Source organism: Battus philenor, unplaced genomic scaffold, assembly GCF_028537555.1.
Source record: "Battus philenor isolate CCGP_79_NKW_IND1 unplaced genomic scaffold, ilBatPhil1.0.hap1 SCAF_2, whole genome shotgun sequence".
Lineage (NCBI taxonomy): Eukaryota > Metazoa > Arthropoda > Insecta > Lepidoptera > Papilionidae > Battus > Battus philenor.
Window position 1 is genome coordinate 1953167 of NW_027181682.1, and position 23343 is coordinate 1976509.

The following is a 23343-nucleotide window of genomic DNA, read 5'->3' on the forward strand; positions in this document are numbered from 1 at the left end:
CTTCTCTGAAAGATTCTCACCATATCCAGGGTTGTTCATCTCGGGCGATGAGGGCCTGTATAATAGTAAACCCCTTTGTAGAATATAACTTAAACTTCCAAACCATAGCAGCGTGGGGTGGTCCATCACTAGGTGGGTCGACAACAATCTTTGAGGGAAGACTTTGCCCTACAGTGGGATCATCAGCTGAAAAATAAGAACTCCAAGTCTTGTAACTTAACTAGAAATTGCTAAAGTTCTCACTGTGACACATGTCTGTTCCAAATCTTCATAGAGCACAGGGGATTCCCGAGTACCTGTATAGGTTCCAGCTCAGCAGTAATCCCTCGTGCATATATAACCCAGAGGTATACCAGACCGTGGTATACATCTTTGACATTTGTCCAGTGTTCGGACAAATCCGCTCTGATTTTAAGGTCGAGATGGAGTAAGATAGAGGGAGTTACTATCGCTTCTCTAATGGGCGACGACAATCTGTGCCCTAAATGGCTTGAGTTTTGTAAAAAAGTAGTGCAGATCACAATGAATAGGAATAAAACTTATCCCTAGATACTAAGGGACGATAAGACTTGCAGGAAATAAACGAAATTACCATAAAAATATATGATTTTTATGGTAATTTAATAAGTAATTAAAGCAATACAGACAAAATAAGGAAAATTAAAAAAAAAGAAGAAGTTTTTAAACTCAAACTGTAAAACTACAGATAAAATGTAATATTATGTTACGTAAAATTGTGAACAGGGAATGTAGATCAGGAAAGAAAAGCATTGTATGGAAGAAGATTTGCAAATGAGGAAAGAGAGAAAAGATATTGTGAAAGAAGGAAGAAGTATGTAAATAAATTAAAGACATCAAATGTCACGTTTCTACCCAACATATGGCAGGTAAAATGAGAGATGTCCAAAACGGTAGCCATTAAAATATATATTGTCATTGTTATATGTATTCTGATACGATTATATCACCTCGTATTCGTTTAGACTATCTTCAGTTACCATGTAGTCGGTGATCAGTTTTTGGGATGATCCTTTTTTTCAGGTGATGGACAACCACAAAGGCGTAACCTTTCTCCAAAGATCGCGATATTTGTGCCATGATTATTGTTTCTCTCGGATATTTCGCGGTATTTCGATATACAATGCTATGTACTATTTTTTTATTAATACCTTAGTAACATACCCGACGATAAATATCGGCTAATCTCGGCTTCGTAGAGCGTTATCTCTGTCGCACGAAATACAACAACTGACAAAGCGTCACATAGGTAGTGTGGGACAGAGATAGTGCTCTACGAAGCCGAAATTAGCCGATTGTCTCTTTCCAAAGGTCGATGTGCAATATCTATAGCCGGGTACTGTAATTTATGTTTCAATTTAATTATATTTTTTTTGTAAATCGCAAATGATTGTGTTTAGTGTACAGTTAAAAGAATCGATGACGTCAGCTATAAAAGTTGATATATGAAGATCGTCGACCCTCGTTCAAATAGGCGTGTATTATTTCAATTATATATAAACATTGTTTGAATATAAACATTGGTAGAAACTTCTCGAAGAACGATGACGTAACAGCATAGTATAATTTGTGTCCGCCATTTTAGTTATGCAATATAAACATATAACCATATAACACAATTGTTAACGGGATCTAAACAACGGCATTCTGGAAGTGTAGTCGGCAACCTTTGAACAATAGTCTTGTTTGAAACTCGACTCACCTACAAGAACGCCGCCGCATCGGACACCGCACTTCGAAGAACGCAACAAACGATGTGCCATTCGACACGACGTGCGATTGTCGGAACTCTTTATGATAATACTCCCGCTTGTGTATATAGAGATATGTAATTATGTTAATATAAAAATGGACAGACGTATGATAAATACAAAAAATAAACTCTAAACAACTTAATTTCGTATTCAAAAATTTAATAAATCCCTCATGGGTGTACGTATATATAATAAAGTTCCACAACATCTCTTAGACCTTCCTTTTCTTAGTTTATAGATTTATTAAATTAAAATTATATAAATAAATATAACGTATTTTAACATTCAAGAGTATATAGTTGATCTAAATGTGTGAAACTTGTGACTCATTTACATCGTTTATATTATAATATATGTATCAAGAATAGTTAAAATTGGGAACAGACAGTGAGCAATAGTTACATTGGTATATATGTTATTCGAATTTTAGAAACAATTTTAATTATTTATTATATCTGTGCGTGTACCATACATTAATTGACTGCATATAAAATTCACACATTTCATTAAGTCTTTTACATCTATATCCTATCATTCTGTATTATAATTAATTAATATAAAATATAAAATTGTAAGCCAACTTATAAGTCTGATGTTTATAAATTATTTGTCCAATTCTAAATTAAAAAAAAATGTTTTGACAGATTAAAAATTGGCGGCAACTGTCATTTTAAAATGTATTGCATACTTGTATAATTTTATATTAGAACACATAGGATGCAATACAATCTAGAAACCTAAAATTTTTCAATTATTTCTCGCATGCTGAATTTCATTTAAGACCGTATAGTTTGCCCTCAATTGTAATCTAAAACGTCTGCAGCGCAATCCGTGCGAAGGTCCATGTATAAATCAATTCCCATGTACTCGCGTTCAATGTAGGCCACATGAATGGGAAGCCCTCGTCAACCGGGGCTCCCATATGCATTCAATCGTGATCATTGTACGCCCAAGGGCACGCACCCGTTTTGTGATACACGAATTCTTTGTTCGCTTTGTGAAGCTGTCTGAGGGTTGAATAGACAGACCCGCGATATTTAGCTCATTTTAAATCACGAATTTCACATGCAAATCTCTTTTGAATTATTCATAACACTATTATAATAAAACTTTACGTCGCTAACAATGTAAAACTGGTTTTACATGGTATATCAATTGGTATTTTTTACTTATAAATCGAAAATGGCTCGACTATTTTCGCTACCTTTTTTCAAATTCTCGCTAAGATACGAACTCATGTATTTATATATATACGTATATATGTATATTTATATATTTATATATAAATTATAAAAATATATATATAAAAATCACAGAATAAATTAAAACACATATACTAGTATATTTATATGTGGTGATGCATTGCAATGGAAATATAATCAATTTATACAGATTTCGAAATATATAGATAAAGATTTTACCCCTATTTCTAACCATCTGTTCAAACTATTCACTCTGTAAAATGTTATATTAATGATTTTACTGTATAGGAAATTTTACAGGCAAATAACTTCTGGCAGTATAAACTCCGCAGGGATAAATAGTAAACAATTAATTAATAAAAAAATAATTATTTTTTAAATGTGGTAATCAGAATTTTGAAAACGCATTTTCTTACTATATTATTATTATTGTTATTTTTGCACAGATAAAGATAAGATTTAATCTGGTATTCTATTATAGAAACATACACTTCGTCTTTAAAAAAAAATGGAACAATTTTATTTAAACGGAAATTGGCTGGTACATAATTTTTTTTCGCTATTATTAACAAAATGTTAACTGCTATGTTTATTGAAATTATATTATTGTGAATATACACGATGTTATTATAAATATATTGATATGTGAACTTTAAGTATCTTTTTTTTTAATCTGTACTTAAAAGAATACATTTTATGTTTGAATTGACAAAACGCATTTTGACGTGTCAATATTGACATATGTCATTTTTGAGTTAATACAGTCTTACGTCACTGTTTAGCTGTTTTTAGGATTTAAAATTGAATCCCTAATTAAATGAAAATAGTATTAGTTTTAAAATATAGTTTTTGATATGCTTTTATCTTTTATTATTAACAGTGTTAATCGAGTTATTTGGATGGGTGATCAAAACTGATATTTTTCTAATTTATCAGTAAATGAGACTGGTTATAGGTGTAAAATCTTTTAAGGCGTGATTCACTTGGTTTCAGAAATAATAAGTAAAGCATTGAAAATATAAAAATAAACTTTTTCCAAATTTTTATTACTACATATTAGCATTAATTATTGTTTATTATCTGTCGTTGTAGACTTTGTACTGCCAGAAATTATTAGTCTGTGGCATTCCAATAGAAAATAAATTTATGTAATACATTTGAAAATTGTCACTAAACATGATGATTGAAAATCAATAATAAAAGCTGTTCATTCACACTTTTAAAGCTTTTATATCTACAGCTAATCACGGTGATAAAATATATAGAACTTTTGAAAGGTCTTTGAAACTTCTAATAAAAATAAAGTTTAAATAAAATTCACTAAATAAATTTAAAACGATTCTAAAACGCCCTAAACGACTTCATCATCTCAATTACTGTTCGCTTCGAGACGATATTCAAAAAAAATATGAACAATTTTAATTTTTTATAACCTCTTAATGTCACATTTTGGCGGGAACCGCTCGCGTACTACAGCTGGCTTTATCAGTGTGGCCAGTCTCAAATATACATAATAAAAATCAATTTATTTGCACTAAGGACGTAGAAATGCGTTCGTGTGCTATTTCGGTCGCCGCCGCAACGGATTTAGACGGCGCTTTCGTCACTCGCTGCCGATTCAACGGTCGCAATCATTATAAGCCCTAATTATTTGTAAATAAGGTGTTAATTTGCAGGTGATGTGTACACGGTCGCTTGTTCTGTATCGTCAGACGGAGAACTATTGCGTAAATTCAGCAATTGACATGGTTTTGGCTTGAGAGCGGTATCTCTTCCGGTTGTAATTTGTCTCTCTTAATATTTATAGAAAATACTCCGATTGCTTGTGTTGCCATAAGTCTAAGATACCATTTACGTTACTGAGTATATATCACCTGTAAATGGATACGGTAGCAGATAATATATAGCCCAGCGTTGAGGACTGGGATTTGCGATCGTGGGTCACGGGTTTGTTTTCCAGGAGGCAACTCAATTCACACTTTGTGTATTAATAATATAGGATTATCACTGTTTACAAGTTTCCATAGGACAAGCAGCAGTATCGTCTGCACACCAAAATACCACACTGCGATGGGCATATTCCCCTATAGATATTTTCGCAGAGGCATTTGCTGTGCAGTGAGCGTACCTGGGCTAAAACGACCATATATTTGTGTGATATATATAAATATATATATATATATGTGTGTATATATATATATAATTTGTATTACAAAAACTAGTAAAGTTAATTAAAAAGTTTGTAAATTATGGGTGGGATCGGAAAGTCATGTCGTTTCTGTCGTCATATTTTTACAGAAAAACCGTTTGATTTGTTACCTCTCCGGCATCGATTTTGTATACTAGATGGCAAAAGGTTGTCGATAACGAAGGTGAAAATATCGTTGATTCGAAATAAAAACTTGTAATATGAAGTATCGCGGTTCGCCGCTTAGTTTCGCAACAGAGATGTGCTACAGGCATAAAAGTAAGTGTTATTCTACCGTCATAAGAAGAAAGGCCGTAACTAATACCATACTGTAAGCTATATCTACTTATAGAATAGCTTGTTGGCATATGAAAGAACATTCTTGTTACGACGGCAAATTTAATAGGTACAGCCGCGATGGGGGGGGGGGGTTTAGGCCTAGGGGGCGCCAGGGTTTCATTGCACACGGGCGCTACACAAGCTAGAGTCCGCCCATGATATACATCTTACTGAGCAGACAAGTACCCGAAATGCGGTAACTTGCCGGTTGCCAACTAGCAAGTTAATAGGATTCTCAGAGTACCTGTATAGGTTTAAGCTTAGAGGGAGTCCGTCGTGAATCTGTGACCAAGCAGTGTAACAGACCGTGATGCACGCAGTTACTTGCTGTCCAGTATATGGAGGGCTTAGAGTGGTTTGCGAAGTGAAAGAGGAAGAGAGACGCCACACTTTCTTGCGGTTTTGTTGCAGGGTGGTGGGTGACGTAATTAGGAATAACAAAATCGTGTAAGGGATGGAAGGAGATGTATAAATGTATTTTGTGTGAATGCTTTACGTTGGATGTATGCTGAATGATAGATAATATGAAGGATTGGAGAGGGAGGGTGAAAGTAGAGTAAAGAGTACTTTGAAAATAAACAAAAACACCAGCAAGTTACAGTTTACGGTTTCTGCGCCCCGTTCAAAAGACTAGACATAATGACCTCTCATTCCGCTTGACGCCGAATACCCAGCCATAGACCAAGCTAGGCAAACATGTCTGACGTTTGAAGTAAACCACAAAGCCACTACAAATCCAACACCAATGCCCAGTACCACTGACGAAGTAGACAGGCTACTGATCCTCGTAGCATTCCATCCAGTTTCGAACCAACTAAAGCCAAATGTCTCCAGCTGGAGGTATACAAGTGATCGCTATTAGTCCAAAATGGAAAATAATTTGATTAACACGTTCACTGCGGCTTGAGGTCGATTCAGCCTCATGGTAAACTTTGCACTGGTGCGGCGCGTAAAACTCGTGTTTTCTCTCTAGTGCGGCGGCTGTTTACACTCAACCGTATGAGGTATGACAAAGACAAATATAGCTTTCTTTATGTCTGAGAAGCATTGACTCAATATTGTAAAAAATATTGATGAACATGAGGCAGAAAAGGCCTCAACCGCACTACTAGGAAGATCAGCTTGAGGCTGATTCGACCTCAGCCGCACCCGCTGAAAGTTCTTCAAAATTGGGCCCGCAGTGAACGTCTTAAATGGAAAAATGTCAGCTGATAGATGCCCACTGGAAGGCATATATCTCCCCTAAGTTGCAAAGGTACCTAAAATCCAGGGGATTTTATTGGTGACGAATCTCACATAAACCTATTTCCACAAAGGTTATGGCATATCTTGTGTTCATACTGAATATATCCCTCATATACCAAATAAAAAGACCTCTCAAAGATCGTCATAGTGACGGGTTTTGCGTTCTGAGATATACTGCGCCACAGATAGTAAAATACATTATCTTTGCCGGATCAAATGTATCCATCTGTAATTCAAAGGATATTGTTTTGTGGTATATCAATTTGTCTGTGTTTTTTTCTATCAAAATTCTTTAATATCTCTGATAACGTTCAAGCGGTTACTGTGAATAAATGAAAAAGGTAATATATAAATATGTTTACATTTAATAAACCTTACCAGTGTATCGCGGCGCGTCTTAATCTAAACACATGCCCTTCGGCATTGACGTAGAGAGCCGGAATTAGTTCGTGTTGCGATCACTTCTCGTTTCATTTTAAATATACAATAGAACTACAGCCTACTATCGTGTTCCATATTCAAAACTCTGTTAAAATAGATAATGTTACTCTAAGATGTAACAGAGTATATTGAAGGGCCTCAAGATATTATTTTTGAGGATTTCATTCTGAACGCTTTATTATATTCTTCTGTCGCAGAACCCCAGATTTATAGCGGCTTATATTCAGCTTCTTTAGCGACACCAGGGTTTGTTTTTTTATGGCCGACGTTCTTGGAGACTCTCGTACTTTCTCTGTCTTGAGTACATATCGACTATTTAAAAAAAAATCACAGAATATATTATTGGCCATCATCTTTTTTACTTTTTAATATCTTTTTTTCATTAATCTTTTATTCTTAACAAATTCTACTCAACACTTTCATTCATCACCCCCTTTCGTCGCCTACCATAATAATATTAAACAAACTTACATTTTGTTCTGTTTTGATTTATTTTTATTTCTTTAATCTTACATTTACATTCATTTGTAAATTAATATTTATGTTCATTATTATACACTGCAATTATTTGCCTAGTTTTTCCTTTTAAAGGTCTCTCCTATGACCTTTCTGCAGTCTAGAAAGGTCCTGCGACTCTACTCGTTGTTCCTAAGAGATACGAACTCTACAGGGGGTACTTGTTCTGTGGGTTGTGGCCTTTCCAATGCTGCTTCGATTTGCAAATCCACTGGCTTAGGTCGGTTACTTTTTTTCAGAGATATATATCCTTCTTACTAATTTTATCACGTATAGTAATAACTGTAATATATGATAGGAGTTTACTGTGTAAACTGTTTTTATTAAACGGTTTTATTTAGTTCGACCCGTACGGAATTTGTTTATTTGGGTCAAAATTAGAAATTGAAATTTAAGCACCTTCCCGTTGTCAGATTGATCTGAAATTTGGTACACACATTAAATTTAGATGACAATACAATATAATAAAATCATTAACATTATAAATCTAAAATGGCCGCCGATACATAATGGCGGATTACATATTTTTCCTTAACCCCCTCAATATGGGTATCAAATGAAAGGGCTACACTAGTAAAACACGATGATTATGTCAAAATTTAAAATTCAAGATGGACGCCGTTCCAATATGGCGGACTAAGTACATATTTTCCACAACCACCACAATATGTTTATCAAAAAACCGTTTAACTTAAGTTTTATAAATGTATTCATTTGAAGAAGGGCTCTGAAGTATAGACGTTATACCTTTTTTGTAACAAAATGTTTTAATTTCAGGTATCGCTTTTGTCTTCTATACGGTGTTCTACGCTGTGCTTGCGCTTCTGTTTGCGCTCTGTATGGGCGGACTGTTCCTGACGCTTGATGACAACAAGCCATCATTTATACTTGAAAGCTCACTTATCGGTAAGTAGTATTTTGGACAATCCAATGTTAGGTAAAGAAATATGGTAAATCGATAGACGTCAAAGATTTATTTTAGTGTTGCCTGTACTAAAAAAAGTGTGGAATAATTTAAATGGTGTATTTTTTCTTATGTTAAATTCACACGACTACATTTTTAAAAAGTTATTATTTCTAATCAACAATATATTTATCTTCGTTATCAACAATCTTTTGCCATATAGTAGATTTTTACAGCTCCGGTATTGAAAAATTTTCAATACCGGAGCTGTAAAAATCAATCGGTTTTTCTGTAAAATATGTCGACAGAAACTACATTACTCTCCGGTCTTTATTTTATTCCTTATTTTATTGTTAGCACCGTAACAATATTTTCACTCTGTATTTCTAGTGACATTAGTGTCATTGACTTGACAGTTAAACGTCAAGAAAACGAAAGTGTCAAAAAAGGAACGTTTATGAAGATATAAATACAATACCCGGCGATAAATATTGCACATCGACCTGTCGAAAGAGACAATCGGGTAATTTCGGCTTCGTAGTGCGTTATCTCTGTTGCACGACTGACAAAATGTCACATGGGTAGCGTGGGACAGAGATAATACTTTACGTAGTCGAAATTAATGCGGAGTAGTAAGTAAATAAAAACTTAAAAATAATTTTCTCTCAATTTAAATTCTATACACTTACTGTGTACTATTTGTTATGCTTACAATAAATATAATTTTTATAATGTACAGAGAATATGTATAATAAATTAAATAGCTGTTGTAATGTATCAGTAGATTGTTTCCTTGATCGACTACAAGATATTTTCCTTTTAAATGGAATTCGAGGAATGCAATTATCATTACAAGATCTTACTCTAACTAAGCGATCGACAGACAAGAAGTATATTCATTTATAAACAATCTTCGTACTTCGCGACATTTATATATAAAAAGTATAAATTTTCATTGGCATGAAAAAACTGTTTAATTTTTATTTTAACGATTTTACAATGTTTTCATGTATCGAAGTTTTATCATCATATTTTAGACAAAAGACGCCCACAACTGGACATAGGGCTCTCCCATAAATTTCCCAAAATACCCGTTGGCAGCAACATATACGCAGCATTTTGACCTAAAAAAAGTCACCTGTTAATCTTGTGAATCTTACGCTGGTTTGACAATTTGTGGTCTTCACTCTAGAACCTTAAGGTTCCAGATATCTGTTAATTGTTGGTATTGTTCATCTGTTACTTACAATTCACTTATTAATCATCGCATTAAAACCTATTTCATTTCTCTCTTTGTGACAGGCGGGTTTGACGTTTCTGACAGATGACAGATGACGTTTTTAAAAAAAATAAAACTTGATGAATTAGACGAAATGGAGCGACGAAATTGAACTATTTAGATACATCTTGAAATTATAAAATTTATTGCTATAAAATATTTACTATATTTGTATTTCTAATAATATAACATTACACGCTAAAAAATTCAAAACTTTATCATTCGTTATCACTGCATAAATCTTAAAAAATATGCAAGATTTAATAATTTAATATGTACAAATAACTTAAATTGTAGTGTCTGTTACTACATGCATATGAATATATATATATATATATATATACATATATATAATGTACTGTATATATATATGTATATATATATACATATACAAAATATATTTCTTTTAATTTTTGTTTGTGTTTCCGTCTGTTTGTTCCGATAAATCTGTGAAATGGCTGGACTGATTTAAACAGACTTACTTTGGCAGATACCGGATGTAATAAGGAGTACCTTAGGTTACTTTTATTTAAGAAAAACTGGTCAACGAAATAAAAACAAATATTCTTTTGCAAAATTCCACGCGGACTCTGACGTAGGCACAGATAGTAATTTTTTTTAAAAACATCGGACAAATAGATTCTGACAGCTTTGTATATGTCGCTAAAAATTGCGCTTATTTCAACAAACTTTCATACCAACAGATTCGGATAATCTCATCAACTAATTTTCTAAGGTGCTTACAAAACATATTTGAACCACACAGCAAACAATTTTCAACGAGAAGACCATTACTAACACAGTCACTTATATTTAAAACCGGACTCCTCGATAAATGAAATTTATGGCGACCCTAGTTATGAATAATTTACGCGCATCGGTAACAAAAGGATGTCGGTAATTGAATGTGAGGTTGTAATTGTCATTTTACATGCAATTGAGGACTAGGGAAATATAATGTGACGTCATTATGATATATTTCATGGACACAATGATCCATGGCCTAGTATATACAGGATGATTCGATATATATGTAATAGCTTTAAAGGGGATGAATTTATAGCTCTTTTATCAGCTAAAATATTTATAGCACATCTCTTTGCAATCAACCTGTATAAAGTATATCACTATGAAATATGTTAGATTAATTTATTCTTCATATTGTAAGTTTAGAGCCGAGTTCCCTAAACTTTTTTGTGTCGTAGACCCCTTGCCATGTTTTTCCTTGTTGGGTAGACCCCCTACTTACCTGATATTGATTTCCTGTAAATTTCTAACTGTAGTAAACGTAAACTTAAAGTAAAAACACATGTTAATTTAGACATTTATTAATTGAATTTAAATTAAAACTACTTAAAATAAAATTTTGTATCTGTTATGTAAAATATACGTAACATTAAATAAACTATAAATAAAATAACATAAGTAGTAAGCCAATATTTTTAGTGAGAAGGATAAACCTGATGCTTTAATAATAAATTATCAACATTTGGCGTCAATTTTGTAAGAGTTAATCTTAAATCTCCTCGGCTAATGATGTCCAGTCTGTTTCTTTTTTTTTGTTAGGAGATTGGTAACATTTTTTACTTCATAGGTACTTTTATAAATAATGTAAATGTTTTGATATTATAAGATGGTATGATGTAAGTAAATAGGTACTATTAGTGTATGCGTTGAGATCCACTATCGTAGACCCCCTTTTTCTTTTCATGGACCCTCAAATTTTTTTTCGCTGACGTAAACCCCTTGCAGGTTGTCATAGACCTCTAGGGGTCGATATAGACCACTTTGGGAATCACTGGTTTAGAGTGATAGATAGTAAATAATAATTAATTTTAATTATTAGCAATTATAATTTTGATTACGCTTTATCTAACTATATTATTATTACCAATTATTTTTAGATACGATGTACGATGTATTATTTGACAGTGGAAGCTATACATTCACCCCTTTATACTTTTTATAAGCGGAGTAACTTTAAAAAAAACCCATGAAATATATGGACAGAAAATTGAATTCAGCTTACTGTAATAAATAATATATTGGTAGAACAATGATTATGTAACATTCGTTCTTAACGTTATGTAAATAAAGATTATATTTACGAAGTGACGTCAAGAAGGATCTCTAGTGATGTGAAATTTATTACCAATAGGCTATCGATAAAATAATCGATTAATTGTAGATTTTTTTTTTCGGAAAACTTAGTGATGTTGAGGAATAATTATGTCAAATATATACGTCAATATGATTTTTTTCCAGGATCCTGAATTTTAGTTAGTTTTCTTGTTTCGATCCAGAATTTTCTAGAGAAAAATAATTTTTTAAATTCGCGTTGCAGTGTTATCATCTTTAGAAGTACTTAAACTAATAATAATACAATAATTAAAATTTTCTTATCACACTATTGACACTAGATAAATATTGTCCTATACTGTACAAGAGAAAGAAACGATTTAGAAACAAATTTATATATACCTATAAATGAAATGAATGTCATGTCTGTTTTTTTTTTTGGACCGGACTGTCAGTGCTGCCCAAATGGCATTTGATTCTACGGTGGCAAGGCGCAGAGGACGCATAGCCTAAGACATCTTTTAAAGTAGCAAAAGTCGAGGGCTCTTGGATTGCTTCGCTGAACACTTCATACAGTCACTTGGCTCAAATGCCACCACGAGGGCACTCTGTCTCTGCTGTCTCTAGTGGATAGTACCAGCCTAGCTTTCTGACATAAGAGTGCTCGGTGGAACAGAAATTTAGCTTCGCAACAACTATTGTCACTCTAAATTACTTAATCCTTAAATGCATGACTTTTATTTATACTTTAAAAAAATATGCATTTTGCAGATAGGTACACTACAATGCAGAGAAAAATATATTTATATATGTATAATATTCCTTTACTAATTTAATTTTTTTCAAAACCTTATGTTGCAGGTATACAACACTATGCATTTATTGCTACTTATACCGTTTAAGTTGTATGTTGTAGATTTTCATCATTATGCATTTAAGGGTTAAACGTTTCTATTAAAGATCGCTGAGATCTTACATTGCTTCATCAGACGCTCCATGGTGTTTCTAGGCTCAAGGGCTAAAACCTAGGCTTGAGCTGTCATTCGTAGATATTACCCTTTTAGCATTTCGACACATAGTCACCCGAAAGCGCCGAACCTCGACTTGATTGGTTGCTTGCTTGGCTATTATCACTGCTACTTTAAAAAGCGCTCGGAAGAGAAATGAGGAAGAAACTCCAGGAAAGCTTCTATCTAGTATAATTGTGATGGTTCCGTAGCTTTTGACGTAGTTTCGGCTGACATTATCCTACGTTGTCTACAGTGATTTAGATGGCGTTCACAATAAATATGCATGTATATCTATCTTAGGCTTCGTTATTTACCTCACTTTATGACTTGCTAATTCGTTTCACTTTAACCATCTTTGATAAGACAGCCACTCTCACATTTACTTTGAAGATTCCAATTCAAGCCTTAATTCTGGTATATGGTAGCCTTACGTAATGTTACGTACTGTGGGTTCGGATTCGAAATGAAACACCACTGGTTCAAAAGGAGTTCTTTATTCACAAATCAGATGGTCACCCTACTTTGACACAAAGTATACTTTCGCTTAGTCCAAACTACGCTACAAAATCGCTCAAGAAATCACTGTACAAATAACTTACCAAATAGTCACGTTGTATTACTGATCGTAGATCTTAATCTTATAACTCGAAATCAACACTGAACTCACGACATATGGAGTACACCTATTTATACCATGGAGAAATTTCTAGTAAGTTCGCGATAGTTCTCCGTTATAATTTCCATTTTCAAGGTCACGTGTGTTCACGACACTTCTTGATTCTAGGGTTCCGTGTTTATTGTTTAGAGGGTTCTGTAACTTGTAGTCAATTCGATACCTCTTGCACTGCTAGATTTGTTATTCGTTCTTGTATTCGAGGAACTTCTCCATGAAGCCGGCGTTGGAGGACTCATCGGATCAGAATTTCAAACTTCTAAATTCATCATCTTCTTCAAGACAACCGATAGATGCCTCCTAGTTTGCCTCCTTCAAAGATTACTTGATTGAAGATAGAAAGATTAAAATTTATTGTTTATAATACATAGAATGTCTATACAGGTGCTAACCCGGGCGTTGCGTTCAGACCGCGACCAATGGACGGCGTGCTGGTAAAGATTGTCGATAAGAAGACAAGCGATAGCTACGTCAATGAATTGACAGAATTCTTAAAACGTAAGTGTTCTTTTTTAATTTTAAATTAAAAAAACTAACATTGGTTTGATATTATGTATTGTAATTCTGAATACAAATTATTTACTCGAGGAATTTTAAGAAAATCTAACGTGGAGTCCGTTACACTAGACTAAATTCATATATGGCGATTTTAATAATGTTTTTAAAAACATAGCTAACTTTATGAACATTAGTTGAATACATATATTAGAAGTAAGAAAAGGACCAATATTTAGCCACTTCCGCACATGCAGTAGTAGTCGTGCAACAAAGTGCACCGCCCGCCTGCTCGCTGATATGATGATATGATAGAGAGAGAGTATAGTAACTTATCTTAGTACAATGAGACATACAGAAAGGTGAGCAAAAAAAAAGGTTTAATAACTGTATTTTTATTATTGTAAAATCAATGGCACGGACGCTAATGTCTATGACATATAGATTCAATAATTAAAAAAAATCTGTCAAAATAAATCTATATATAATCTGTGGATATCGTTTTACAGTTATTGTTAACATGTCCACATTTAATGTCATGTTTTATTTTTCAGCATACCAAAATGAGACCTGGTTCCAGTCTAAATCTGGTTGCTCAGCGATGGACAACTATGGATTTCCTGATTCTCCATGTTTCTTCATCAAGTTAAATAAGGTACCCGGGTTAGTGTAGTGCCGTCATCATTTCGAATATACGGTTAAATGTTTTTTTTTTCTTAAGGCTTTTGTTACTGGGCAAGGCGGTTAGCCATAAAGCCCCTTTTAAGATTGCGAAGCAGAGGATCAGACTGTGGTGTAAGTAGTCACATGCTGTCCCGTATTTTCAAGTGTAACAGAAGACTGTGAGTTAGATTTACGAAGAAGGGTGAAGAATGGCATCATCGCCTTCTTAACAATTAATTTTTGACTTTACAACGCGATCATACCGACATATTTAATTGATAATGTTACAGATATATAGATTCTTCCTTGCTTGGTATATCAATTCTCCGTTGCCCACAGATATACGGATGGAAGCCAGAGTTCTACGAGAGCAATGCCTTACCGGCAGACATGAGCGGCGAATTGGTTGACTACATAGCAGCTCTCAAACCGGCTGAGGTAAGTAAAAACATCTGAGATATTATTACAGAACGCATTTAAATAGAGAATATTTTTAATGGAAGTAGGCGATATTTTGCGGAATTCCATCCTAAGTAAGAAAAGGATCAGTCCTGACTCTGTGTTTGGCACTAATCGGTGTAACATAACTCCTGAAGATGCCCCGTGGAGGGGTGAAACATGTGTTGAATTATTTAACGGTGTTAGTTGTACACAACTTCGCATTGTTTGCCGCATGCGCATTTATCAACGGGCTGGCGGGTGGTGCACTTTGTTGCGCTACTACCACTGCATGTGCGGAAGTGGCTAAATATTGGTCCTTTTCTTACAGAGAATATTTTAGCTATGAAGTTATACTGGATTTTTGCTACAGGTGTGACAGCTAAAACGGGGTGAATGTACGTCAAAAGTAAAATGGAAGAAGAGTTAAATTTAATTTAAATTAGAACCTAATTGTGCCTTATCTAATATTAGGTAATGACGCCGCAAATTCCTAGGTTATTGCAGAAAAGTTGTCAAGGAGGTTATAAACAAATAAAGTTTAGATTAAAAATATACGATCGGATATAATATAAATAAATAATGTACAATAAAAAATAGAAATAAAAAAACAGGTTATTAATGATATCAAAGAATAAGGCGAATGAAAGAAAGGATGAGAAAAAAATAAAATGATGATCAAAGATGATATAGCAACAAAAATTGTTAAAGATGAGAGAGGAGAATGAAAATGAAACGATAACAATGAAAAAATGATTGCTATATAAAGTCCCTGTCTCAATTACGAGAGGGGGAATGACAGGCCCCCGATAACGGCGGCCATAAAAGTACTGCGCCTACCCATATCAATATTTATAGTAGATCGCTAGGCGAGTTGAACAAAGGGAAGGAGGTTTAAGAAACCTCCATAATAACCCACTGTATTAGGTCAAAAATTTCTGCAGGTTCAGTGGAATCTTTCAGTCATAGAGTAGACATGGGCATTCACTATAGATAGGACCAGTTGGAAGGTGGTTGCGTCCATCGTCTTTCGACAATCTTGTAAAGGTTATTTGTCCATAGGGGTAGATGCCCAACGCTGCACTTGTCGGTCTGTTGTCTCCACTTGAGAAGGCTTAAGGCTTGAGCGACTATCCGTGCTCTTTATCCAGCCTACTGTTATTTCAGCCAATCTGTCTAATTACATGTCTATTACTTTCATTCGTCTACTAATCACCTGAATACTTACTCCACTGGCTCAGTGACCCAAAGTGGGTCTTGGCCTCCGAAGCGAGAGACTTCCACTTTCCTCTATCTTGCGCCATCGTCTGCCATTGGCTGACATTCAATTCGCGCAAGTTTGCCTCAACGCGATCGATCCAGCGATACCTGGGTCTACCCACTGGTCTTCGACCCCTCGGATTTTCCAGGAACGCTACCTTTACGCTCCGATCCGATCCCATTCGCTCCAAGTGACCAAGAATTAATGCCGTAAAGAAATCTCGCATAGCCTTCTCCTTAACCCGTTGAGCGAATTTGAGCTTGCCAATGTTCAGAGTAAAAGCTCTAATAATTACAAAAAGAAACAGAAGAAGGTTATTTAAAATAATTATTGCAACTGCTTAACTAAGAATGTCTTCCATTTTACTTTATCTATCCTGTTTTAATTCAGTTCACTTTTTTGAATTTAGACGTTAAAGTTTTGAGAGCTGAAGATGTGCCTTTGTTGTTACAGGAACATTTAATAAGTTCAAATTTTTTTATTGCTCACGTTTCTACACGTTTCCGTTTATTAGATCTCTTAAATTATCTCCTAACTTGTATCTTAGGTTCTTAAATCATTGGTATCCTATTTGTTTTTTACGACGCCGTGACGAATGTCCAGTTTCTAATGTTATGGTTCGTGCAACCACTTCCTCATCCATACTCCAGCTGAAGATATTTTAGATCTTTTTATAGTGACTATGATCGAAGGCTTCCTCTGGAACCTCTGCATTCCGTTACACTATTAAGCTAACCGTATCCATTTTCAACTAAACGGAATTTTGTAGCAGATTTTGATATGCTGGAACATATGTTAATATTGGTAAAACTTATATTGAGTTCTCGTCTTGTTCTAGAGGCAACAGGTCTGGATCTCCTGCTGGGAGGAGAGGTTTAACAACACCAAGATAGAATATCCTTGGGGGATGGGGCTGCCTGGGAGGTTTTATCCTTTCATGAACCAAAAAGGATACAATAGTCCAATTCTTCCTGTAAAGTTGACCCCTATCGGTAAGTGATTTGTTTGTTCATTCATTTTATCCACATAGGATCATTAATAGTGACCACTTTCATGATCATGAGAAGAATGCTAAGGGCTCAATTTGTAACTAGAATCGGAATCTCCTATAATAGCATCCTTGAACTTAAAGCTATTATTGTTCTTAACATGATCTAATCTGAAAAGAGTCCACAACAATCACAGAGAATTTTTATGGTCACATTTGCAAACAAAACCCCTTAAGAACTTATTAATATATATATTTGTTTATTCACACTATTTTCACCCATTTTGAAATGGCGAACTTAAATCGCGCCGTACCCGCTGCCACTTCGGAAAGCATTAGATCTTTCAGCTTTCTTTAACAGTGATGTTAGCCAGGGATCACCCGATCAAGTCGTGGTTCGGCCTTTAATCAGAATGTTCATAATGCATTGAGACAACCCACACAAGGTTCCCTTTCGGGAGTCTTTGCGCCAGGTCAGTCTACGCAGCTTTCTCTGGGATGTTTTGGCACAGTACTTAGGGGCAACAGTGAGTTTCAAGGGTGACCCGATGGCCACTCGAAAGATACATGCAGTACGACCACATAGGTAGTTTTAGAGTGTTGGAACCCCATATAACCCGGTTTATCCAGGGTATATCCCACGAGAACCAAAAAAAAGTCAGTTCGGCGGTCCCCTGTCTGGTAATATTGTATAAAAACCAGAGTGAAGCTTTCCAAGATAACCCGCTAGCAAAGTTACATGAAAGAGGTTTGAAGCTAAGCTCCTTCCGCGCTTTGCCCTCTCAATTCGTGTAAATCCAGATCGAAAACAAAAACATATATGAAACTGTAAACGATGTATAAACTAACAAACAACTACAGTTATAATTGGAACGCCTAAACATTTAAATAAACGTTTAGTGCTTTATTACTGCTGTCGAAATGTGAACAAATAAAACGGCATATTATTTCACATCAACGCGAAACTTGAAAATAACTTTTATTTCGTATGTTTCGCAAAAATTGATCTCTCAACAAATAGATATATTTAATTTGTCACCTTAAAATACGTAATATAATGTTTCAGAGAGAAATAGCACGGCCGCAGTGCGATGCCGGGCGTGGGCCAAAAATATCGAGTACAACAGAAGCCTTAAAGAACCTTCCGGATATACTCGGATACAGCTTCAGTTCGGGGAGTATGAAAATCCGGTCATCGATATATAACATCAGTTCGGATAGTTTGATTAAAAATTAAATTGTTACTATTTGTTACGTGTGTTGTATCCGAACGAGATTTGAATGCGAGCCGAAAATGTAAACAAAATGGCGTGTTCATGTTTATGTTGTTTTTATGAATAATAATAAGGTTACGTTCCGTTGTTATTTTTAGATGTACATTTGATTTGTGTATTCTCGTACATGTTTACTTTGAAAATGAGCAAAGTTCTCATTTATAGGTTAATTTCGGATGTTGTGTGTGGTTAAGGATCAATTACACGCGTGTTACTAGGATAATTTATTTGATTTTAATTTACGTAAAGTGAAAACATTTTCCCTTTTAAATTATTGCTTTAATAATATTAAAATTAGCTTTGAATTGTCGTGCTATAGTATTGATTGCTTGATTTAAATTCATCAATGGCCCCAATTTTTGACTTTAACTTGGTTATGTGTGATTCTTTTTCGTACGATATTTGAAGTCCAATAATTTTGACAATGTTATCTATAAAAATAGTAAAAGGTATCAAGACATACCCAATGGTCTAGCGATCTAACAGCTGTCGCTAAAACCGATCATCTACATGGTAACTGAAAATAAGTTAACTTTAAGTGAGTACTAAGTAAAGAAAGTTTGCGTATTTTCAGAATACAAAGAAGAATAGTTAAAATTATAGCAATACCTTTTTAAGTCGCATGGCTTTGAGTTATGATATATTATCTTCGTAAGTATCTTTTTTATGTGCTCCCTATTCGATCAAATAAAAAAAAACTTTTTAATTATATAACGCAAACTATTTTTATGGCAACACACGAATTTTTTTTTGCGTTTTTTTTTAATTTTCATTTACGCTGTTCCCAACCACCGTAAACAGGTTTTATTGTACGATATAGTATCTGGGGAATTTCATTTTCATAGATTATATCGTAATTAAAGAGAACAGATAGTGTGTTCTCATTTTAAAAATATCTAATTAACTTTCTCTACTGTTTGTATTTATTTTTTTAGTCGACTCAATTCTTTGTAAAAAAAATACCTTTTTAAATATCTGTATTAATTTAAATGTGTTTTTTTTACTAGATAAACTTTTTTTATTTTAATTTAATTAAAATACTTCATTTTATTTCTTATGCTAATACTGTAACCTTTACTTAGAGATGTATTCGACCTCTTACGATCAACTATATGTTATTTATTTTAATTTTATCACAAAATAGCATGTTTAATGTACATTAATATACCGATTTCGACATTTTAGTTTCTTATTTACGTTTAAGTACAAAAAAACTATAAAGTATAGTGAAGTTAGACTTAATGTCAATCTTGCAACTACATGATTGAATAATAGACATTAAAATATTAATATATAAGTGTGATTATAAACTGTTTTTGTAGTTATTAAGTCGATTTAGGTACGGAAGGTTCTGGAAGCGTGACCACAAGCAGGTAGACACAGCGTGAGTAGCTTCCTCACCAGGTAGACCGACCACATAGAAAGATCGGGAAGTCGATGGAAGTTGGTAGCCCAGGCCGATCTTTATGAGAGACCTGCGCTGCTATGGATGTCTTATTAAGTCGATTTAGGTATGGAAGGTTCTGGAAGCGTGACCACAAGCAGGTAGACACAGCGTGAGTAACTCCCTCACCAGGTAGACCGACCACATAGTTAAGATCGGGAAGTTTATAGATGTTAGTAGCGCAGGCCGATCTTTGTGAGAGGCTTACCTTGCTATGGGCATCTATAGGCTGAAAAGAAAAATTAGCAGCCATTTCAACTATCTGCAATGATAAAAAAGTCTAATATTGTCCAAGACAGTTCAGAAGCTCGGGTTACCTGCAGGAATATATTATATTGATTAATATAGTTTATTTTTTATATAGTATAGATTTTTTAAACAACCGCTTAGAGAATATTTGCACAGAAAACAACGTAATTTCTCATGTCTAAAAATATATTTACAGCTGCACCGATCGACACAATTCAAACTGTCAAATGCGAATAATTATGACCCTATATTTTTTCTGAATTTATACAGGTTGATTAGCAGTGATTGTTTATCGGTAGAGTTCTGAGATTTGCGATAGTTGGTCGCGGGTTTGATACCCGGGATACAATTTTATATAAATCAAAATTAATGCACTAATTATATAAGAATGTCAATGCAATCAAACAAGTTTCAAGGAGGATTGTCAGCAGTGTCCTCTTTTTTTTATGGCCCCAGCTATTGGGGGCCTCTCGTACCCCTAACTTTTTGGGATTGTTCAATAATTTTTTTTTCAGTCTTTTCTTTATTTATCACTCTCTTTCACGCGTCACAATATCTTTCATTCTTTACTTTTGTCCTTCACAATATCTTACGTTTTGCATTTTTGTACCTTCTTTCTTTCCTCGCCTTTCTTCCATCATCTTCTTACTCTAAGGTGGCTAGGTACATTTTATTTATATTCTTTAATTTTATCTTACATTTAATTTACCATATACCATAACATAATTCACTGAGATCGCCAACCCGCTTAACAACATTGCGATTATGATATATCCTTCATAGATATCTTTGAGAGGCTAAAACGACTGTACAGGGTGATAGGTTATGGAAGTAATAGCTTTATAATGGTCATTGACTGTCAATTAATGTATTGTATATCATATAAAAAATTTAAGGTTTCAGAAATGATAAATAACATAATACGCGAAAAGCCTGTGGGAGTCGTATATACACTGATGTGATGTCTGAATGAATAATAGGTGTAAGATTTTGTGGGCGAGCGTAGCCGACGGGCGAACTTAGTGTGCCGAATTAGTGCAGCGGGCACATGCACGCACCGGTGACGCGGGCGCAGACCTTTTGTTACTTTTTTTTCTTTTGTTTCTTTTGCGCCTTTGTTCTATTGCCCGCTTTCACTCGGACGCGGAGCACATTGTGCCCCAGAGTCCCACGACGAATGCACGTCCTTTTTGCTCGCACTCAAGCGCTAATAAAAATTTGTTCGTGTGTTAAATAAATTGATAAAGTGTTACAAACGTCTTTTAATAAGACGCCAACTCTTTAAGCCCAAAACTATCTCCTCCTGTAGATTTTGTACTGCCAGAACTTATTTCGTCTGTCGAATTTAAATAGAAAAAATAATGTAACATATTTCACAGTTTTTAATGGTGATTGAAAATAGACGTAGAAGTTTTAAAGCTTTTTTAATCGACAATTGAGTTATACGCTTATGTACATATAACCAATCACCCTGTATAACTTATTGATTTTTCTGTGCAAATATTTTCTGTGCAAATATTTTCTGTGCGCTTTTAATTCGTACAAAAAAATATATATGTTTAAGGCTAGTAGTACAAAAAATGTTGCCAGTCAATTGTTTTTATTCTATGGCTGTTGTATTAAAATAAGCTTTTATAATATAGCACGCTATTTTATAGTTAAATTTAACTAATATGAATGTATCCAAATTGTTAATCTCGGTAAATAACATGTGACGTTATTTTTAGTATTTGGTTTGATGCGTATGATTTTATATTTCATAATGATGTCAACACTTGATGTCATTGAATTTAGTGTAAAATAAAATTAGTTTTTATATAGGAAAGTTGTATCAACTTTATATATTTCTACTTCCAAGACAATATCAAAACAAAAAAAAAATTCGAATCAAATGATAAACTCGCGTCAATCTGTCATCAATTCAAAATTAGATCCGTTCTTTCATTCACACCTTACATCTCGTTCAATAGATCTTTCATTCACTTACGTATATAGAGAAAATTTTAATTGTGTATTCATTGAATATCTATCTATTCAGTTTTCTTAAATGTATTTTTATTTAGCTATAGGTTCTAACATGGCTAATATATTTGTCTGACATTTGATGTTTTTTTAAATAATCACTTAAATTTTAAGTCGACAATCCCCTATTAATTTCCAAATGTTTTTTAATAATAAGCAAGAATTTTTTTGTGGACCGTACTGTCACCGCTGCCCAAATGGCAATTGCGAACTCGAGGAATCCAGGCAGGTTGGCGAGGTCTTACATCATTTCGGTGAACGCTTTATAGAGTGACTAGATTCAAGGGCCCCCAACGGGGGATGCCGCTTGGGGTGTCACAAGTCAATATTACCCGCTTAGCATTTCGCCACAAGGATGCTATGGAGGGCTAAAACTCGACGTGGCAGGTTGCTATCACCAGCCTAAATTATTCAAACGTATACAGTAATACCCCGCTTTACGCGAGGGATACGTTCCAAAAAAAATCGCGTTAACTGAAATTCGCGTATAACGAGGTTTATGATTAAACATAGTCAAAAATTATTACAAAAAAAATACAAATCATTTTAACCAATCACTTTAATTCTAGGAACACTTTATGCAACACATACTCTAATTTTTTACGGAAAAATACATCTATTGTCTTTTGGGTAACGTTTTGTTTACGTTCTTGTAAAATACGTTCACAACACCCAACACTGTTTTTAATTGTTTGACAGATGGTCAAGTCACCATAGAGAAGTTGATGACTACATTATATTTATATGCACTCTTTCGCGTAATTCGAGGCATTTGAGCGCGAAATTTACAATTCGCGTTATAGTGAAACCGCGTATAACGGGGTCGCGAGAAGCGGGGTATTACTGTATTGCTTTACTTAA

General features: G+C 34.2%; 1 protein-coding gene across 1 annotated transcript in view; it reads left to right on the top strand.

Moving 5' to 3' along the window:
* The window catches only part of LOC137922469 (sodium/potassium-transporting ATPase subunit beta-1-like), a 29048-nt gene extending 9972 nt beyond the window's left edge, over positions 1-19076 (top strand). The window contains exons 2-7 of the mRNA XM_068765472.1: positions 8481-8609; positions 14033-14146; positions 14698-14798; positions 15146-15244; positions 17344-17497; positions 18560-19076. Of these exons, the coding sequence (XP_068621573.1) occupies positions 8481-8609; positions 14033-14146; positions 14698-14798; positions 15146-15244; positions 17344-17497; positions 18560-18699 (737 nt within the window). The 3' untranslated portion in view covers positions 18700-19076. The remainder of the gene's footprint in view (positions 1-8480; positions 8610-14032; positions 14147-14697; positions 14799-15145; positions 15245-17343; positions 17498-18559) is intronic.
* Positions 19077-23343: the final 4267 nt, after the last annotated feature.